The sequence below is a fragment of the Talpa occidentalis genome, unplaced genomic scaffold (assembly GCF_014898055.3).
Source record: "Talpa occidentalis isolate TD23 unplaced genomic scaffold, MPIMG_talOcc4v2.1 talOcc4.5, whole genome shotgun sequence".
Classification (NCBI taxonomy): domain Eukaryota; kingdom Metazoa; phylum Chordata; class Mammalia; order Eulipotyphla; family Talpidae; genus Talpa; species Talpa occidentalis.
Genome location: NW_023604861.1, coordinates 127,448,582 through 127,465,284, shown reverse-complemented (window position 1 = coordinate 127,465,284; position 16,703 = coordinate 127,448,582). Strand labels below are relative to the sequence as shown.

General features: G+C 40.1%; 1 protein-coding gene across 2 annotated transcripts; it reads right to left on the bottom strand.

Annotated features, from left to right (window-relative positions):
- Positions 1–16,168, bottom strand: WDCP (WD repeat and coiled coil containing). 2 transcript variants are annotated; one of them, XM_054701323.1, is made up of 5 exons: positions 16,107–16,168; positions 15,628–15,717; positions 6,460–8,299; positions 3,616–3,718; positions 1–2,401 (listed from the first exon to the last, which is right to left on the bottom strand). In XM_054701323.1, the coding sequence occupies exons 3-5, from the start codon at positions 8,278–8,280 to the stop codon at positions 2,304–2,306; spliced, it is 2,022 nt and encodes a 673-aa protein (XP_054557298.1). In that variant the 5' UTR covers positions 8,281–8,299; positions 15,628–15,717; positions 16,107–16,168; the 3' UTR covers positions 1–2,303. The 2 variants fall into 2 exon arrangements, with proteins under 2 accessions (XP_054557298.1, XP_054557299.1); XM_054701324.1 differs by lacking the exons at positions 1–2,401; positions 3,616–3,718 and adding an exon at positions 3,958–4,965.
- Positions 16,169–16,703: the final 535 nt, after the last annotated feature.

The window sequence follows — 16,703 nt, the reverse complement described above, 5'->3', positions numbered from 1 at the left end:
ACTATATATACAATACCATTTATATAAAGTTCAAAATAGGCCAAAGAGTTTAGGCCAAAGAGTTACAGTGGCTATTGTGGAACTTTTTTAAAAAGAAAGAAGATATGATAATTACAACAATCAAGAGTTAGTTATCTCTGGGATGGAGAGAGAAGGATCAAGGAGGAGCACAGAAGGAGCTAGAAAGGTTCCTGGTGATGTCCTAATGGTAGGGGGTTCAGCTTATTATTAAGCCATTCTGTATTTTATATCAACTGCAAGTATCAAATAATAGCCACACAAAATTTAATAAATTTGGGTACAAATTGGGATGTATAAATAATGTCTTTCCAAATGCGAAATATTCTCAGTATGTTAAGCACTGAAGAACTTAACTTTCTTCCTGTCTCAAAAGTCAGCAAATACTGGATTACCTTCTATTGTTCCAATCATTATAATACCGCCAAAGGTCAAGGAAAAATCTTTTGAGAGATGTCATGGAATCAGATTTGTTGTAGAAAAAGAAATAATTTGTAGTCTAGACTGTCCACCAGAAGTGAAATATGAACCCAAATATATACACACACAATCAAGAACATTTCTCTATACCAGCAATAATCAGCCACAACCATTAGTGATTTTATTGAAGATACATTCACAGAATTTTTTGATCAGTGAAATGTGATTATAACATCTATCTTGGGGCACCTCACTGATCTCACTTCAGAATCCGCCTAACCCCCTCTTTGGGCTTCACAACAGTGTACTTTCATCCCTCCTGATACTTCCTTTGCAAATTGAGCCAGGCCTCACTGTCCTCAGCCGCCTCCATCAGGCAACTGAGTACAGACAAGTGGCCTCCACTTCCATTATCCTGGCAGCTGTCTAATGCATCTGAACCACAAATGGGCCCTCCCTCCTTCTCTATCCCAGCTCCATCTTCATAAACTGAAGACAGGAGTCCCCAAGGCATACAATGTTTCTTTCTAGATCATTTTAAAGGAGTGGGGGGAAAGGGGGAAGGAGATACATATGTGCTAATGGAGCTTGGAAGACTGAAACAATTTCTCTGCAGATGTGCTCTGACTAGCCACACACTGATCAATTTTGTTATGCTGAAGTAACTGAAATTAATGGTCCTATTTGAAGGCCGTGGAAGTGATGTGTCTATCTGAAGCTGGAAGAAAAGTTTTTTTCCAACATGCTAAGCTGGTACTTTAACCCATAATTATAATAAATTGGCACTTTTTAGAGCTACTTTAGAGTCACTGAAATTTCCAACTTTCTGAAGAACTTTTTCTCACAAACTCTAGGCTGGTCTCTAAAAGTTAAATAGTGGACAAAGAGAAATATCAAAATGTAAGTGAAAATTGAGGGGAATTGATTACTGGGAGAAAAATAGGAAAATTTTGGAAAACTTTTTTTTAAAAAGGCTTATCAGCGAGAAATCACAAGTGGTAGCAGCTCAAATGCAGGCCTTGGGCCTCACCTGTGCACAGCTTTGTACTTCTAACAGCACTTGCTGAAAACAATGGATCTAGTCTCCAGGAGTCTATAAACACTTGAAATTTGCTCAGGGCCAGTCTTCAGGAGTATTAGATCTATGTAAATCACAATTTTCGAAGGAAGCAAGAGGGTTAGGTTTAAATCCTGGGAGATCCAGCCAACACTAGAAATACTTCCTGTTCTAAGTCAGCCCTGGGGGCATAAGGTGATCTGATCATTGTCTTCCTTCCAGCTTTGCTGATTCCTACTGGTTTGGGGTAAAAAGGATATGCTGAGGCACAGCTTCTCTAACATTTCTTACCCTCATCTTTAGCCAAGAAAAAGATCTATGACAATGTTAGGTACCTTTTAAGTGCTTCTACGACAGCGTTAACACAGTTTTGGGCAAGGGACAGAAAACCTCAGAGAAACAATAAAACACAATCCATATGGCACCATAATATTGTTTTGTTCTGGGAATTCTGCCCTTAGACAAAACTGCAGTCATAAATACATAAGCAGCCACTTTCTGAGCCATCTCATAAAGACTGAGCTCAGCCACAGAGCAGTCAGCCTCGGCTGGGGAAGCAGGAGAGCAGCAGGCATGCCAACTACGGCAAGTGCTTCACTGCTGTGAAGTGCAAATCCCAGCTGGGGAGAGTCCACAGTGGAAAACAGATCGTGTCTGTAATGGTCTCAGCTGAAAAACAACGCAGCACATACTCCGCAAACAATATCCAGCCACACTGCCTAAATGGTTAGCACAGTCATCCAAACCTTGGGAATTAAGGTTTCTAAAAACTTCAAGAGAAGGACTGGGAGCTCTGAAAACACTGGATCTAGAGGCTGCCATCTCTTATGATTATTTCCTCTGTGGTTGTGAAAGTTACCGGGATAAAGCCTTCACTATCAGCAGAGAGAAGAATCCAGTGGGAGTCTGCAAAGTAAAATAAACAGAGGCAACTTAGAAAGAAAACTTCTTTCTACAAAGGAAACTTGACAAGATGTTTCTAGGGGAAGAAAAGAGGTAGAAGAGAATACTGAATCTAAGCATCACAAGTTTACAGAGAATGGGAAGATGGAAGTACTGAGCCAGGTTATATGGCAGGAAAGGGACGCTAACAACTTACTCACAGTTAAGGGACATACATTTTCACCCAGGCTAAGCATTTATCACTCAGAACTACGCTTTGTGTGCACACATGTTAAGGATTGAGTGTGCTGTGTCCCTACTTAATTATCTACAAGCTATTCACCAGTTTTTCCAGAAACTATGTGATGTTGGGAACAAGCACGAAGGAAACTTCTTCATTCCTTAGATCCATACCAACCTTTATACACCCAAGGAGGCTGAGCTGACTACACCAAGACTAGAATAGGCCAGATAATCCTGGTTTGTTCTGGGTAACCTAGAGCCTCTAGCATAGCACAGATCCGGACCTTCTCTGGTTCTTTCCAGTCTAATGTGTCTCACCTTTTGATTTTGTCCCCCAAAACAACATAAAATACACAGCGATTTTTTATTAAGTATTATTTGTAACACTAAAATGTTAAAGAAAACATACTAAAGTAAAACACTGTACACCTAAGAATGGAATATTAGCCCCACCCAGTAATAATGACAATTATAACATCATATCAAAAATGCATGTATCAAAATGGAAAAATGCTGGTGCTATAATGTAGTGGTTACAGTGGAAAGAATGAAGCATAACAAAACTGCCCGCCTGTCTGATGGAACACGGGCATGACTCAGATCCTAACCATCTAGGAATGTCCAAAGTGTGCTGCATATTAAATCAACAAGTGCTTTAAGAAAGACCCTGCAAGGCTGTTAGGATCTTTAGGTTTTAGGGCAATGGGTGTTCATGTCATTCCTTACAGTTTTTATCTATGGCTTTGTAACTTTTCTAGTTTTTTCATGTGCACGTTTAGGTTTTCCAGCTAGGTTCTAAGTTCCTTAAAGGTAGATTCCAAATTTTTCATGTTTTGTTATACAGGCCTGGGTATACAGTAAGCAATTACTAATACTTATTAACTGTTTAATCTCCAAATGGTTGGAATACCTCGTTTTCACTACCAGTGAAAGTTATGAAATAGGTGGTAGAGGGAGGAGGGTGTGGGTTGGGTACAATTCTGAATTTTACCTACCATGCAGCATTTCGATAAGAGAGAGGCCAAAAGCCTGCTGGACTGTACTGAGCCTTAGTTTGCCATTGCAGAGAAGCAGGGTTCTTTTTTCAACAACAGGTTTCTTCAAATATAAAATAAAAGTTATTAAACTAATTGCAGAAGCAATGGAGTTATTAATATTTCTTGACTATAGAATGCATAAATATTTTTTACCAATTCTTACTTATTACCAACTACATTTCAGGTTTTTGGTTCTTTTTTTAAAGATATATTTAATTTTATTTATACATACAAGAGCAGGGGTACAGGCCAGAGGTGTAGGGGGTGAGAGGACTCACCAGAGACAGAGTGGGGAGCAGAACAGGCAGACTGACTGAAATACACTGCTGAGGAGGGCAGCGGGAGAGCCAGGAAAGGCGTGCTGCGCCATGTGGGTCAGCTCCCTGCCAGGCTGGTGTGCTGCAGTGGCCGCTGATAGCTTCATAGTGCTGAGACTTAACCCCTTGCACCACAGGAGGCCCTACTTTTCAATTTTAAATGACTTTTTTCCCTTATATTATTTGAAACAACAAAAGGATCAGAACCAAACATATTCCCAAATTTACTTTTCTTTTTGCTCTGTTCTTTCCTTAGGGTTATGTCTTTATCATAGGGAAATGGCCTTCCTAAGATCTAGTAACACTATAGGATGATGACTGGCAGGCTGAGACACAGATTGATAGTAAGGAATAACTGGTTGGCTGTTTTAGATATAATTAAGAAACTTCATGCTTTCCTTATTGGGGAAAAAGTACCAGGAAAGACTATTCTAAATGGTTGTATATGAACCAGAGGTTTTGGGGGAAAAAAAAAAAAAAAAAAAAGCTGTTGTCAAAACTCATTTAACTTAGAAAATTATTTAAAAATTTTTAAAAGTCACATTAAAAATTAATTCATCTGGGGCTCCCTGGTAGATCAAGGGGTTAAAATTATCACTACTCCCTTTCTGAATGCTGAGAAACAATTTCAATGATGAAAAACTGTATCCATTGGTGGTAGGATGAACAAATCAAAAACATCCACTAATAACATTTTAAAAGACACTTCTGTGAACATGTTTTAAAATGAAGATATAGGGCCTCCCCTGGTGGTGCAGCGGTTGAGCGCTGGGCTGTGAAGCTGCCCGCAGCCTCTGCAGCGCTGGTTTGATCCCCAGCCGGTGGCGAGGATCCCATATGGCGCGCAGACCTCTCCTGCTGCTCGCTGTGCCCCTCAGCAGTGTACTTCAGTCCTTCTGCCTGTTCTGCTCTCCGCTCTGGCTCTGGTGAATTCTCTCACCCTCCCGTGCTTCTGACTGTACCCAGTGCTTGCATAAATAAATAAATAAATCTAAAAAAAAAAGGAAGTCTGAACTAGAATTTAAAAATGAATAAATAAATAAATAAAACGAAGATATATAAGCTCACAATAATCAAATCAGTGTGGTACTGGTAATGTTCAAGAAAAGAAATCTGCATTACAGTAGTTAAGTATGGAATATCCAAATTAGATCCCTCTATTTTTATGTATATAACTATCACAAAATTAGTAGATCAAGTTTAGTGGGATAAGGAAGAATTTTTGATAATACTTCTAGCTTAACTGGTTATCGAACTCAGAAAATGGAAGTATACCATATACAAAAATGTAGTTGTTAAAATATAAATATAAAAAATAAAATAATAAAGTATTGCGAGAAAATCTGGAGTATTATATGATGTACATTAATTTCTATAACATAAGCTTACAATACAACAGAAAAAAAAATAGGCAATTTACATCCAAATGGGCAAAAATATAAAGATTCACTCAAACTCACTAACAGACAGGAAATAAAAATTTAAAAAAGTGTAAAACACCACTTCACATTTATCAGGCTGATAAGGATATGAGGAAAAGGACAGTCTCGTAGGTTGATGGTAGGCATGTGATGATGCCTTGTTAAGTAAAACATCTTTCAAAGGCAATCTGGCAACTCAATTAAAAGTAGAAGTGTATGAATGTGTATATGTAAAATTATATATATAAATATATATGATTTACATATCTACTTATCTACTTCTGGGAACCAACCCAACAGAAATAGAAGTATGAATACATATACGAATACTACTGCAGCACTGTTTAGAGTATCTAAGAACTAAAAACAAAGCGTCCATCAACAGGGCAATGGCTGAGGAAGAAGCACACTTTCAGCGTGAAGTATAGAGTGCACCATATGACCCCATTTCGGTAAAACAGTGATGAACACCACCAACTCTGCCGCCACACCCATATACAAAGATCTGTGCAAGATTACGTGAGTATGAAGTAAGATATGGAAGAATCCACACTAAGCACTAAGTTGCTGGTTAAAGTGGGTTACTGGGACAGGGGTTAGGGAGGCGGCCAGGGCCAAGTTCAATGGGGAAAATCAGTGTTTATGACACAAATATGATATGGTCCCACTTATGTTATATTGTATTTGTACACGTACACGTGTACATAACTGTATCTACATTTTTCAGGAAATAGAAGCTTTCTTATAAATGGATATGTCTGCACTACATAAGGAAAAGGTTTTTCATAATAATATAACAGAATAAAAAACTTTTTTTCTGAATATAAGTGGCCAGAATGAGTGAGTCATTCATTTTTCCACACCATGCACATGATTTTATAATCGCGGTGCATGCTGGCAGATGGTATACTAGAAGGGTATAGCAACTTGCTTGCAACATAACATGCCCCATTCAGTAAAGTTCCATTAGAACACCATCTTCCTCATCAAGTGGTTTTTCTTGCAGTACCCTCTGGCTGCAGGAGCTTTTATGTTTAGTGTGAGCTCTTCAAAAGAGAAGTTACCTGGTAAGTGATGTGAACATAAGGCAGATCCTGAAAGAGTGGATATGTGGGAGAAATTTTCTTTCCGTTATGCAGGAAGTCTTTGAGTGAAGAAAGACACTGCTGTACTTCAGTCAGGTTCCGAGACAAAATTTCCAGTTCTTTAGACAGCTGATAAGTTTCCTTTTCCCTTTGTAAGTTCTTCATTTGAAGCAAGTTGGGAGATTCCAGGGTGCTGGTGTGGTCTGGTGAACTACAGGTTCTGGGCAGCATTTCCGGCTGGTTAAGAGGTTTAGCATCTAGAGTTTCCAGGGCTATGAAGTCATCACGGATACTGGAAGGAGGACTTTTGACTTCTTTAATAAGGGTATGTCCAGGCCTGTCACTTTGACTGTTGTTATTAGCTGTTGACAAGAGCCAACTGTTTTGGAGACAAAAATCTGGGGGCAGACTTTTAATCAGCTGCTTTTTATTTGTTATATTTAGCAGAGTATTGAAAGGAGAGGAGTCACTCTGGCTTTCACTCAATGTTATTGACAATTTTTCCAACATTACTTCTCTAACAATCAAACGAATGATATATTGATCAGATTTTGAAGAAGGAAGAAATGCTGAATCTGTGGCTTTTTGTTTTCCCACCAAAATTAATAATAATTTATCTGTCAAGAAACAAATGCCTTTTGGTCTTTCACTACTCTCTAACTGAATTTGCTGGATGTTTGGCATAAATGATGGAATGACAGAATAGATAAAAATTATATTACAAGTATTAGAAGCTACTGCCACTACCTGTGCTTTAGGATTAAATGCTATTAGATCAGGAACCAGAATACCTGGAATGGCTAATTTTCTGGTTCCAATAACATCTTTCTCAAAGGTTATAAGGACCAAATGTGAAGAATCAAAGCCAGTTCCTGAGAAGTGGCCCTTTTTTCTTAGACAAAGAAGAGAACTATCCTCAGACCTGGATTTATCAAAACGTATATGAGTTAGATCCAAAGGATCTAAAAAGGAAGAAGAAATGGGAGAAACTGATGTTTCAGGAGGGACTGCCCCCTTATCCGCAGAGGATATTTCATCAATAACCGGTGAAGTATGTAAACAAGTGTCTTCACCACAAAGCTGAGTGTCAAAGGCCTCAGCTGCATTTAAGCCACAGATCTTATCTAGGGGGAGCTCAGTGGCTACGGTGACCTGTGAGTCCACAGTGGCCCCAATGGAGCGGATATAGCTGTCCACCTCAAACACTGGGTAGAAGGAACACTTGTGAAGAGTCTTCTGAACACTGTCCCACATGTAAGAATGCAGGCTGCTGCCTACTGCTACTACCAGCCTCTGGCCATCCTGGGTCCAACATGCACAGTGAATGAAGCCCTGGGTGTTGATGTCTGCTTTTACCTGGGAACTGTCACAGTGAACATTATGGTAAAGGGAGACATCCTGTGCCGTCAACACAGTCAGGATAGCACTTTTGGGGTGCCACACACAGCCCTGGGGGAGGATAGGAAGTGACACTCCAATCTCACAGGTCTGAGATGTCAGCCACTGGCTGGTCTCTGTAGTGCTGGGCCAGAGCTGCCAAACACTGATGTGCTTCTCGTGCTGGACGGCGAGCAGGGCAGGCCTGTCAGTTGTGCCATGCGGGGCCCAGGACACCTTATACACACATTCAAATTGTCCAATGACCTTTGAGTCCCCAAATGCAGCCTCTCCACTGTGAAGCTGTAAATCAGTCAGGAGTACCTGGGTCCCATCAGTCCAGGCCAGGCCATGAATTGGGTGTATTGCTTGATACAGTGCATTCAGCCCAGTTCTGAGAAGTCTCCCTTTCCCCAACTCCATCCTTTCTAACAAAGGTTACCTGAAATAATGAAGAAAGTAAATTATACCACTGAAAATAATTAGACAAATCCATAAAGTAGGACATTTTACAAAATAAAAGACTTACACCCTTCACAGGTCAATACTGTGAGGGGCTAACAGGATGGGGAACGTGGCAGATTAAGAGAACACTCACTGACACGGAATGGATATTAGAAGATACTGCAGACTTATTAACTTCCTTAAATGTGAACATGGTATTGTGGTTATAGAGGAAAAAGTCCTTATTGCTAAAATATGCATGTTGAAGAATTTGGGGTAAAGTGTCATAGTGACTACAACCTGCTTTCAAATGGTTTAACAACAACAAATTAGATAGATAGGCAGAGAGATAAAACAAAGGTAGCAAAATAATTGTTGAATCCAAATGGAAGCCATGTCAGTACTTATGGTAATTTCAACTTTCAAGTTAGAGGTTTCCAAATTAAAAAGTTTGGAAAAAATCTTTACTATCTAATTTCTATTCTCCTTTCATTAACAAATCAATAGCTGATATTTATATCCTTGACTTTATTATCACTTATTTCCTCAGCTCCCTTCAAAATGGCTTTTATCTCTATTCTGAAATGACACTCAAGTCATTATTGCTATTTCTACTTCGTCGTATTCAAACGTCACAATAATTTTTAGAATATTTTCATTCTCTGTTGCATTTGCTCCTTGAAACAATACTATAAACTAGGTTAGGCTAATAAATAGGGGCTCAGTTGGACATTTCTCTCTCCTGCTTTCTCAGTTACCGAGTCCTATTAATTCTCAGAATTGTTATTGAACCCAGTACTTTTTATTTAAAGATTTATTTTATTTATGCACAGAAGAACTGGGGTGTAGGCCAGATGTGCGGGGGAAGGGAGGGTTATGTGTTTCACCAGAGACAAAATGGGGAGCAGAACAGGCAGATCTACTGAAATACAGTGCTGAGGGGAGCAGCAAGCAAGACAGGAGAGGTCTGCTGCACCATGTTTGTCAGCTCCATGGCCAAGGACCAGAGATCGAACTTGTGCTGCAGTGGATGGCAACAGCTTGATAGCGCCGAGACTTAACCCCTGCACCACCAGTGAGGCCCTGAATCCACTACTTCTTATCCTGGCTCAGAGCACTATCATCTTAAACTTAAATAATCAACTCCTAATTGGTTTCCCTACCTCTAATCTATCTTTTCTTCTCAAGTCCATCTTTTATAAAACCAATCTTAAAACGCCCTTTTAGGTATGGCACTGATCAACTTTAAAACTGCTAGATGTCACCTAATGCCTTTAGCTGTGCCATTCAGCACAACACCTACTAGAGGTGCTATGTAAATTTAAATCAATTAAAATAAAAATCCAGTTTCTCAGTACACAAGCCCCTTTTCAAGTAGCCCATGACTATCATACTGGGCAGAGCAGAATAGAATACTTCCATCATCAAAGAAAATTCTGGACAGTGCTGGCCTAGAGGATACAAGTCTGATTTTTTCAGTCTGATATTCAAAACACTTCCCATTTGAATGTACCTGTGTCTCCATCTTATTTCTGCTTATTAATCTTCAGAGTTACGATGCCTGGCCCATTCCCAACAAGTGACAGGTGAAGGCCCAGCTTAAATGCCATCTCCTCTGAGAGGGCTTCTTTAGCCTCCAGGTAACAGTAGATGAACTAGAAACTCCTACAGTCCTTGGAATCTAAACTACTTAGGTGACACCTTCCGTTTCCTACTGCAATCACCATATCCCATTTCCACAACTAACAAAGTCCTTGAGAGCAGAAATGAGACTTAAATTTTATGCCTGTCAGTGTTTAGCATACATTATAAGTGCTGGCAAGTATTTTCAAATGGAGTATTCTGACTTCATTACATTATATAAGGCATTGCCAAGTGGGTCACAGAATTGCCAGGGGTTGTGTTGACTACATTTTATTTTATTTTTATATTTATTATTATGCCTTATGATACAGAGTCAGTAAAGGCCCTTGAATTATATCTGGACATACTTTCTTTTTTTTTTTTAAAGATTTATTTATTTATACATACAAGAACTGGGTACAAGCCAGAGATGTGGGGGGCGAGAGGATTCACCAGAGACAGAGTGGGGAACAGAACAGGAGGAATGACGGAAATACACTGCTGAGGGGAGCAGTGGGTGAGCCAGGAGAGGTCTGCTTCGCCATGTGAGTTGCTTTCTGGCTGACTGGGGATCGAACTTGTGCTGCAGAGGCTGCGGATTGCTTCACAGTGCGGTGCTTAACCCCTTGCGTCACCAGGGAGGCCCCTGGACATACTTTCTGAGGCTGTTAAATAATCCAGGATTTTAAGAAATAAGTGAAACAATGGGGATACTATATTAGGATTTGCTGCCCTCCCCTTCCAGTACTTATTATCTCAATGCAGCTATAAACTAGCATTTCTCCTTTCTTACATGGTTAAAAAATAAAAAGCATAAGCAACCATACATATTGCCTCACATTATTATTTAAATCATAAGGACAATTAATGTTGATAAATGATCATTTTAACATTTTATAAAAATAGTACTTAGCAACTGAAAGTTTTCTTCCTAGGTAGTTCTGCGACGGGGGTGGGGGGACCCACATCTTTATTTCTGGTGATTATTACAATGTAGGTTCTGTCAGCAATGTAACAAGAACACCTCTCCTCGCATCATCTTATGTACAGAGCCCAGGCTGTACTGTTGCTTTAATGAGCTTCCAGTTGCACTATTTGGCTCTGCTTCAGTATTCAGCCAGAATCTACTGTTTAGTTTGGATTTTAGCCTTTGGAAAGCATAATGGTCCAATGCCTCAGGCTCTAAATGTCATTCATTTCTAGTATACCCGAATGCATGTATGTCCACACATATCTAAGATCCATAAGGTCAGTATAAGAACAAGGGACATTATCTGAGTAAGTTGTAGTATCTGAATGTTCACTTTCAAATCCAGGCTAACATCATAAGAATTCTTTTTTTTTTTTAAATAGAGGCATGTTTTATTTATTTATTTGTTTGTTTGTTTGTTTGTTCGTTTATACATGCACTGGGTACAGTCAGAAGCACGGGAGGGTGAGAGAATTCACCAGAGCCAGAGCAGGGAGCAGAGCAGGCAGAAGGACCGAAGTACACTGCTGAGGGGAGCAGCGGGCGGCAGGAGAGGTCTGCGCGCCATGTGGGACCCTCCTCCGGTGGCTGGGGAGCAGCCGGGGATCGAACCGGCGCGGCAGAGGCCGCGGGCAGCTTCGCAACCCAGCGCTCAACCGCTGCGCCACCGGGGAAGCCCAAGAATTCTTTATTTAACAAGGCAATCAATCGCCTCAATTAAAAGTTCTATCAGTGAACTGATACATAAATGTATAATGTAAGAATAAAATGTTCCAATAATAAAGACTGTGAAAGATTAATTTTGGTACAAAAACAGTTAAGAAACAGCCATGATGAATCATTTTCAATTCAGACACAGTAATGAAAATGAGAATGCAGGGAAAAAAAAAAAACCAGTGTAAAGTCAAAATGAGGTGTCCCAAAATATCTTATACTTCTACACTCCCAGCTGAAAGGGAGTGGCTATTTGGCACTAAAAATATGTAGCATAGTGACAAGCATAATCCAGGAGCTGGCAGTGCTGTCAAATTTTCTTTTCCTGAAAAATAAGGCCAAGTTTTGAGATTTAATGAGTAAAATGTTACGAGAATAAAATCTATAAAATTGGAATGAAATTTCAGATCTTCCTTTTCCCCACAGGTTTATATGATTTTCTGAGCAAAATTCGATTTTACACTGGATGATTTATGCAGCCTAACTGTATTTTGGTGGCACCTCTAGTTTAGACTTTCCTGACCATATAATCAGAACTACAGGCAAAATAATAACTATGCCTCTAGTAGGCAGTTCTTGGTAAAAACTGTAAGCCATTCATGGGAATCAAGTAAACAAAAAGTATGTACACTCTGACTACTAATCCTGTCTCTTTAAATTACTGTAACCACAATGTTTGGATGTAGCCACTATGATGCTATGATAAAATACACAAGATGCTCTTAAAACCCAAAATGAGTAAGTGCACCATGGAGTTGATCAATACAGTAGAGGGCTGTCTCAAATCCTTCCTGTAAATAGACTATGTAACAATTCTATCCAGCAATATCATAAATGTGTATATAAAGATTAGTCTTATAAAATTAAATGCCAAAATTTAATTCTAATGTGCACACTATCTGGCAGAGTAATAATTTTTATTGCAGTTAAGGATCCAAGAAATTTAAAAACCTATCAATTTTGATGGCAAAATGTTATGTTTAACCTTTATGAGATGTAAGACAGGTCAAAACAAAGGAAATCAGGATGTCATTGTTATTGAACATGCAAAAAACAGACTATATTCTACAGACACATCCAGGTATTATGTGAATTTGCTGGACTATCTAAAAGGAAACCAAGGGAATAAATGTGCCCAGTGTGTGCCAAACATGGTGCTGTCACCTAGGATTCAGGTGTGACAGTCTTCTAACAGTCACCAAAGGAAGGGCTATTATTTTTATTTGAGAGATAACAAAGCTTCAAAAAGTTAAGAATCTTGCCACTTCATGTTTTACAACAAAATAAATTCCAAATAGATTCAAGATCCAAATTTAAGATGTAAAACAAAGACTTTTTACAGTTCTACAGAAATACCCAAATGTATCCACACATACGGATATTCACTGTAGCAACCTTTATAACAGAAATATATAAGTGTATATCAGTATAGAAATAGTTAAGTAAAAAATAAGGAAGCTCTATGAGAACTAATATCAGAAAAATCTCTTACCACGTAGAGCAGAGAAATTCACAAGATGTCTAGTATGCGCATAATATTTATGAAAAAAATTCCACCTTTATATGTCTGTACATGTGTTTTTTATATATTTACATAAATATGTAGGAAAAAACCAGGAATGATATACACTATTGATGGCAGATACTGAGATAGGGTGGGGTAGCATAAGAGGTAAGGGGTGACACTCTTTGTTTATCTAATTTTTGACAAAAACTTTTCCTAATAAGCTTGTATTCAAATAGACCTTTTGTAACAGAAAGAAATGAAGATTTAAAATACTTTATAGAGAGCTTTCATAAACCAGTTAAAAAGATAACAAACAGGGCCTCCCTCATGGCCCAAGGGGTTAAGACGTAACCTATGAAGCTAACCACAGCCATTACAGCACAAGTTCGATCCCCAGCCAAGGAGCTAAAGACCTCTCCTGACTCGCCTGCTGCTCCCCTCAGCAGTGTTTTTCACTAGGTCTGCCTGTTCTGTTCCCCACTCTGTCTCTGGTGAATCCTCTCACTGCCTCGGCACCTCTGGCCTGTACCCCAGCTCTTGTATGCATAAAAAGAAAATAAATCTTAAAAAAAAAAATAATAAGCACCCTAAATTTAAAATACCAACAGGCAATTTACAAAGTAATAATATAGTGATCAACAAACATATCTATAAGTGGTGTTTAACCTTATTATCAAATACTTGTATAAATTTGCAATGTCTATTTTTTTTTACCACTCTCTCCTTAACTCACCCCAAACTGATCCCATTTCCACTGCTTCATCACAGCCCCTTTCCCCAAAGCACCAGTGCCATATGCATCACTGAATGCAGAGAACATTGTCAATCCTGCTTTACTGAGTTCAAAGACAGAATGTCAAACTCTAAATCCAAAGAAATGCATTTGCTCCCATACTACCTAGTGATTTTAACTTACTGCAAGTGATACCTTATACCTCTTTGCTAGCTTTGTCCTTGCTCTTAGAATCTCTCACTTAAATGAACATTTTGCTTCTACACATGATGTCAGATTAAGTGGCTCATCAGTGGTTTGCTAAATGGACAAATAAGTTCCCTGTCATCACTGATGAAGAAAACTGCCATCTCTAAACCACTGGTCTTATATAAGATAATATATGTTCTCCCTTAATATCTACTTATGCACTTTTAAAAGACTTATTGATAAATAATGCATGATACATTTTCCTGGGCAGAGAAAATTCCTAATGGGCCAATATCACAGGCAATTTATATGTTTTAGGCTACCCATGGTAGTCTAATGTCGTTGACAGAGTGTGTGACCAGGGAGAGCAGAGGGTAAGAATTTGTGAACAGGGGGAAAGACAGACAGAATAAAGTTGTGGAAGTCTTTAAAAAATAAACTAGTATTTTCATCTTTACTAACAGGAAGCAATTTGGCCTATTTTTCTCAAACACCTAATGATAATTGCAAAATCTGCTCCAATCCTTTCAGTCCATTACTAGTGCAGATTCTGACCACCTCTCCCTTTTTTGTAGGGAAGGACAAAGAGAGGCCAATCTGGCTTGTTACCATTCTTCTCTCCCACAGAGCCTAGATTCTGTGTGGTTGGGCAGAATTATCTTCTTTGAAAATCACAGCTCTTACCATACGACCCCGCAATTCCACTCCTAGGGATCTACCCAAAGGACACAAAAACATTGATTCACCTGTACACCTGTACACCTATGTTTATTGCAGCACTATTTGCAATAGGTAAAACCTGGAAACAACCCAAATGCCCAAAAATAGATGACTGGATCAAGAAGTTGTGTCATATATACACAATGGAATATTATTCAGCAATCATAAAAGATAAACTCATGCCATTCACAGCAACGTGGATGGAACTGGAAGGAATTATGCTCAGTGAAATAAGCCAGAAGGGGGAGATATATCGGATGGTTTCACTTATAGGAAGAACATAGGGGAACCAAATAAGACATCAGTGTAAAAAAATAACAGTACAAAACACAACAAAGCAAAAACGGACAATTATAAATCAGGGACAAACTGCAGGGGAGGAGGAGGGAGAGGGATCAGAGGGAGGGAGGGAGGAGCACAGGGGACTGAGGTGATGGCGCACGGGTGCACTGGGGAAGGAAACTCTGGGGACTACACCTGAGGGGGTGGAGGGAAGCAAATATTGTTTAAAAAGGAACAATGATGTAAAAAATTTAAAAATTAATTTAAAAAAACACAGCTCTAATCATTTTGCACTTCAGCTCAAATACCTTAGAGGAGTCTCCACAGCCTACTTATATTAAAAAAGCTCTTTCAAAATGTCTTAGAAAAGGGCCTCTCTGGTGGCACAAGTGGTTCAGCACCGCACTATGAAGCAATCTGCAGCCTCTGCAGCACGAGTTCAATCCCCGGCCGCCAGAGAGCAACCCACATGGCGCAGCAGACCTCTCCTGTCTCGCCCGCTGCTCTTGTATGCATAAATAAATAAATCTTAAACAAAAAAGTCTTAGAAAAGCATTTAAGGCTTTACATGATCTGCTATTAATGTACCTTTCCAGTCTTATATCCCTGATCATAAAGGATCCGCCGAGGAATTTGGAGGAACCAGCACACACTCGTGTGACAATGTGCAGGTGGAATCTAAGAAAGAAGTTGAGAAAAACTCGGTTTCAAAAGGGGCCATTAAACAGTCTGAATGTCATATTAAAAAAAAAAAAAAAGTGAGACCAGTTTGTAGCTACTTCAGTGGGGAAAGTGGGCCATATTCATGAGGTATTTCTCACACTGGCGGACGGCATCAGGGAGCGTGTGAGAGGCGAGAAGGGAGAATGAAGGATAATTTCTGGCCGGGAAACGCTGAAGCATTACTCAGAGAACGAGAAGGCACAGCCTACTCTGAAGGTAAGGGGGGGTGCAGGGTGCGGGCCCCACGCCAGCCTCCGCAGCTCACATCTCTTCTCGCCCTCCCCTCCCCGCCCAGCCAAAACCTTCCCACCCCCGCCAGTCCCCGCAGAGTGACGACAAAATACCTCAGATCTCACTGCCCCACTGAAATTGCCTTCCCGCGGGCGCCCCGCCTCACCGTCACGGATCCCCGTCCCGAGAGGGTACCGGAAGCACCGCCACCCACGCCTCCTATTGGTCGTGGAGGCGGGGCAAACTCGGCAATGTCCCCTGACTATTGGCTACGACATGTGTCACTTTAGGAGTAAGCTCGGATTTTGCCGCAAGGGCCTCTGGGAGTCGTAGTCTTCAAACCTCCACCGACATCACCCGTCCTTTATTTCTCCCTCCCTCAAGCAATCTGATGCCTTCCCCCATTTCTCATCTGTTCTCTTAGTCTAAGGAGTCCTAAAGCAACATGGTTTCTTTCATTTTATTTTTTTTGGGGGGGGAATGGAAGGAGCTGAGGATTCCCCAGAAAAAAGTGTCTATTCACAAAATATGCATTTTGCTATGGTTCATGGTGGGCTCGGTCCATATTCTGCTCCAGTTCTGAGCGCCTGTTCTTACCCCAAAAATGCCTGCCCAAGGCCGTAGCCCACAGAGGTAGGGCGGCCCCTGGGTTCTTTAAACCAGTGCACTCGGGAGACGCCGAGCCCTGCTTTGGGGCAGCCCTTGGGGAA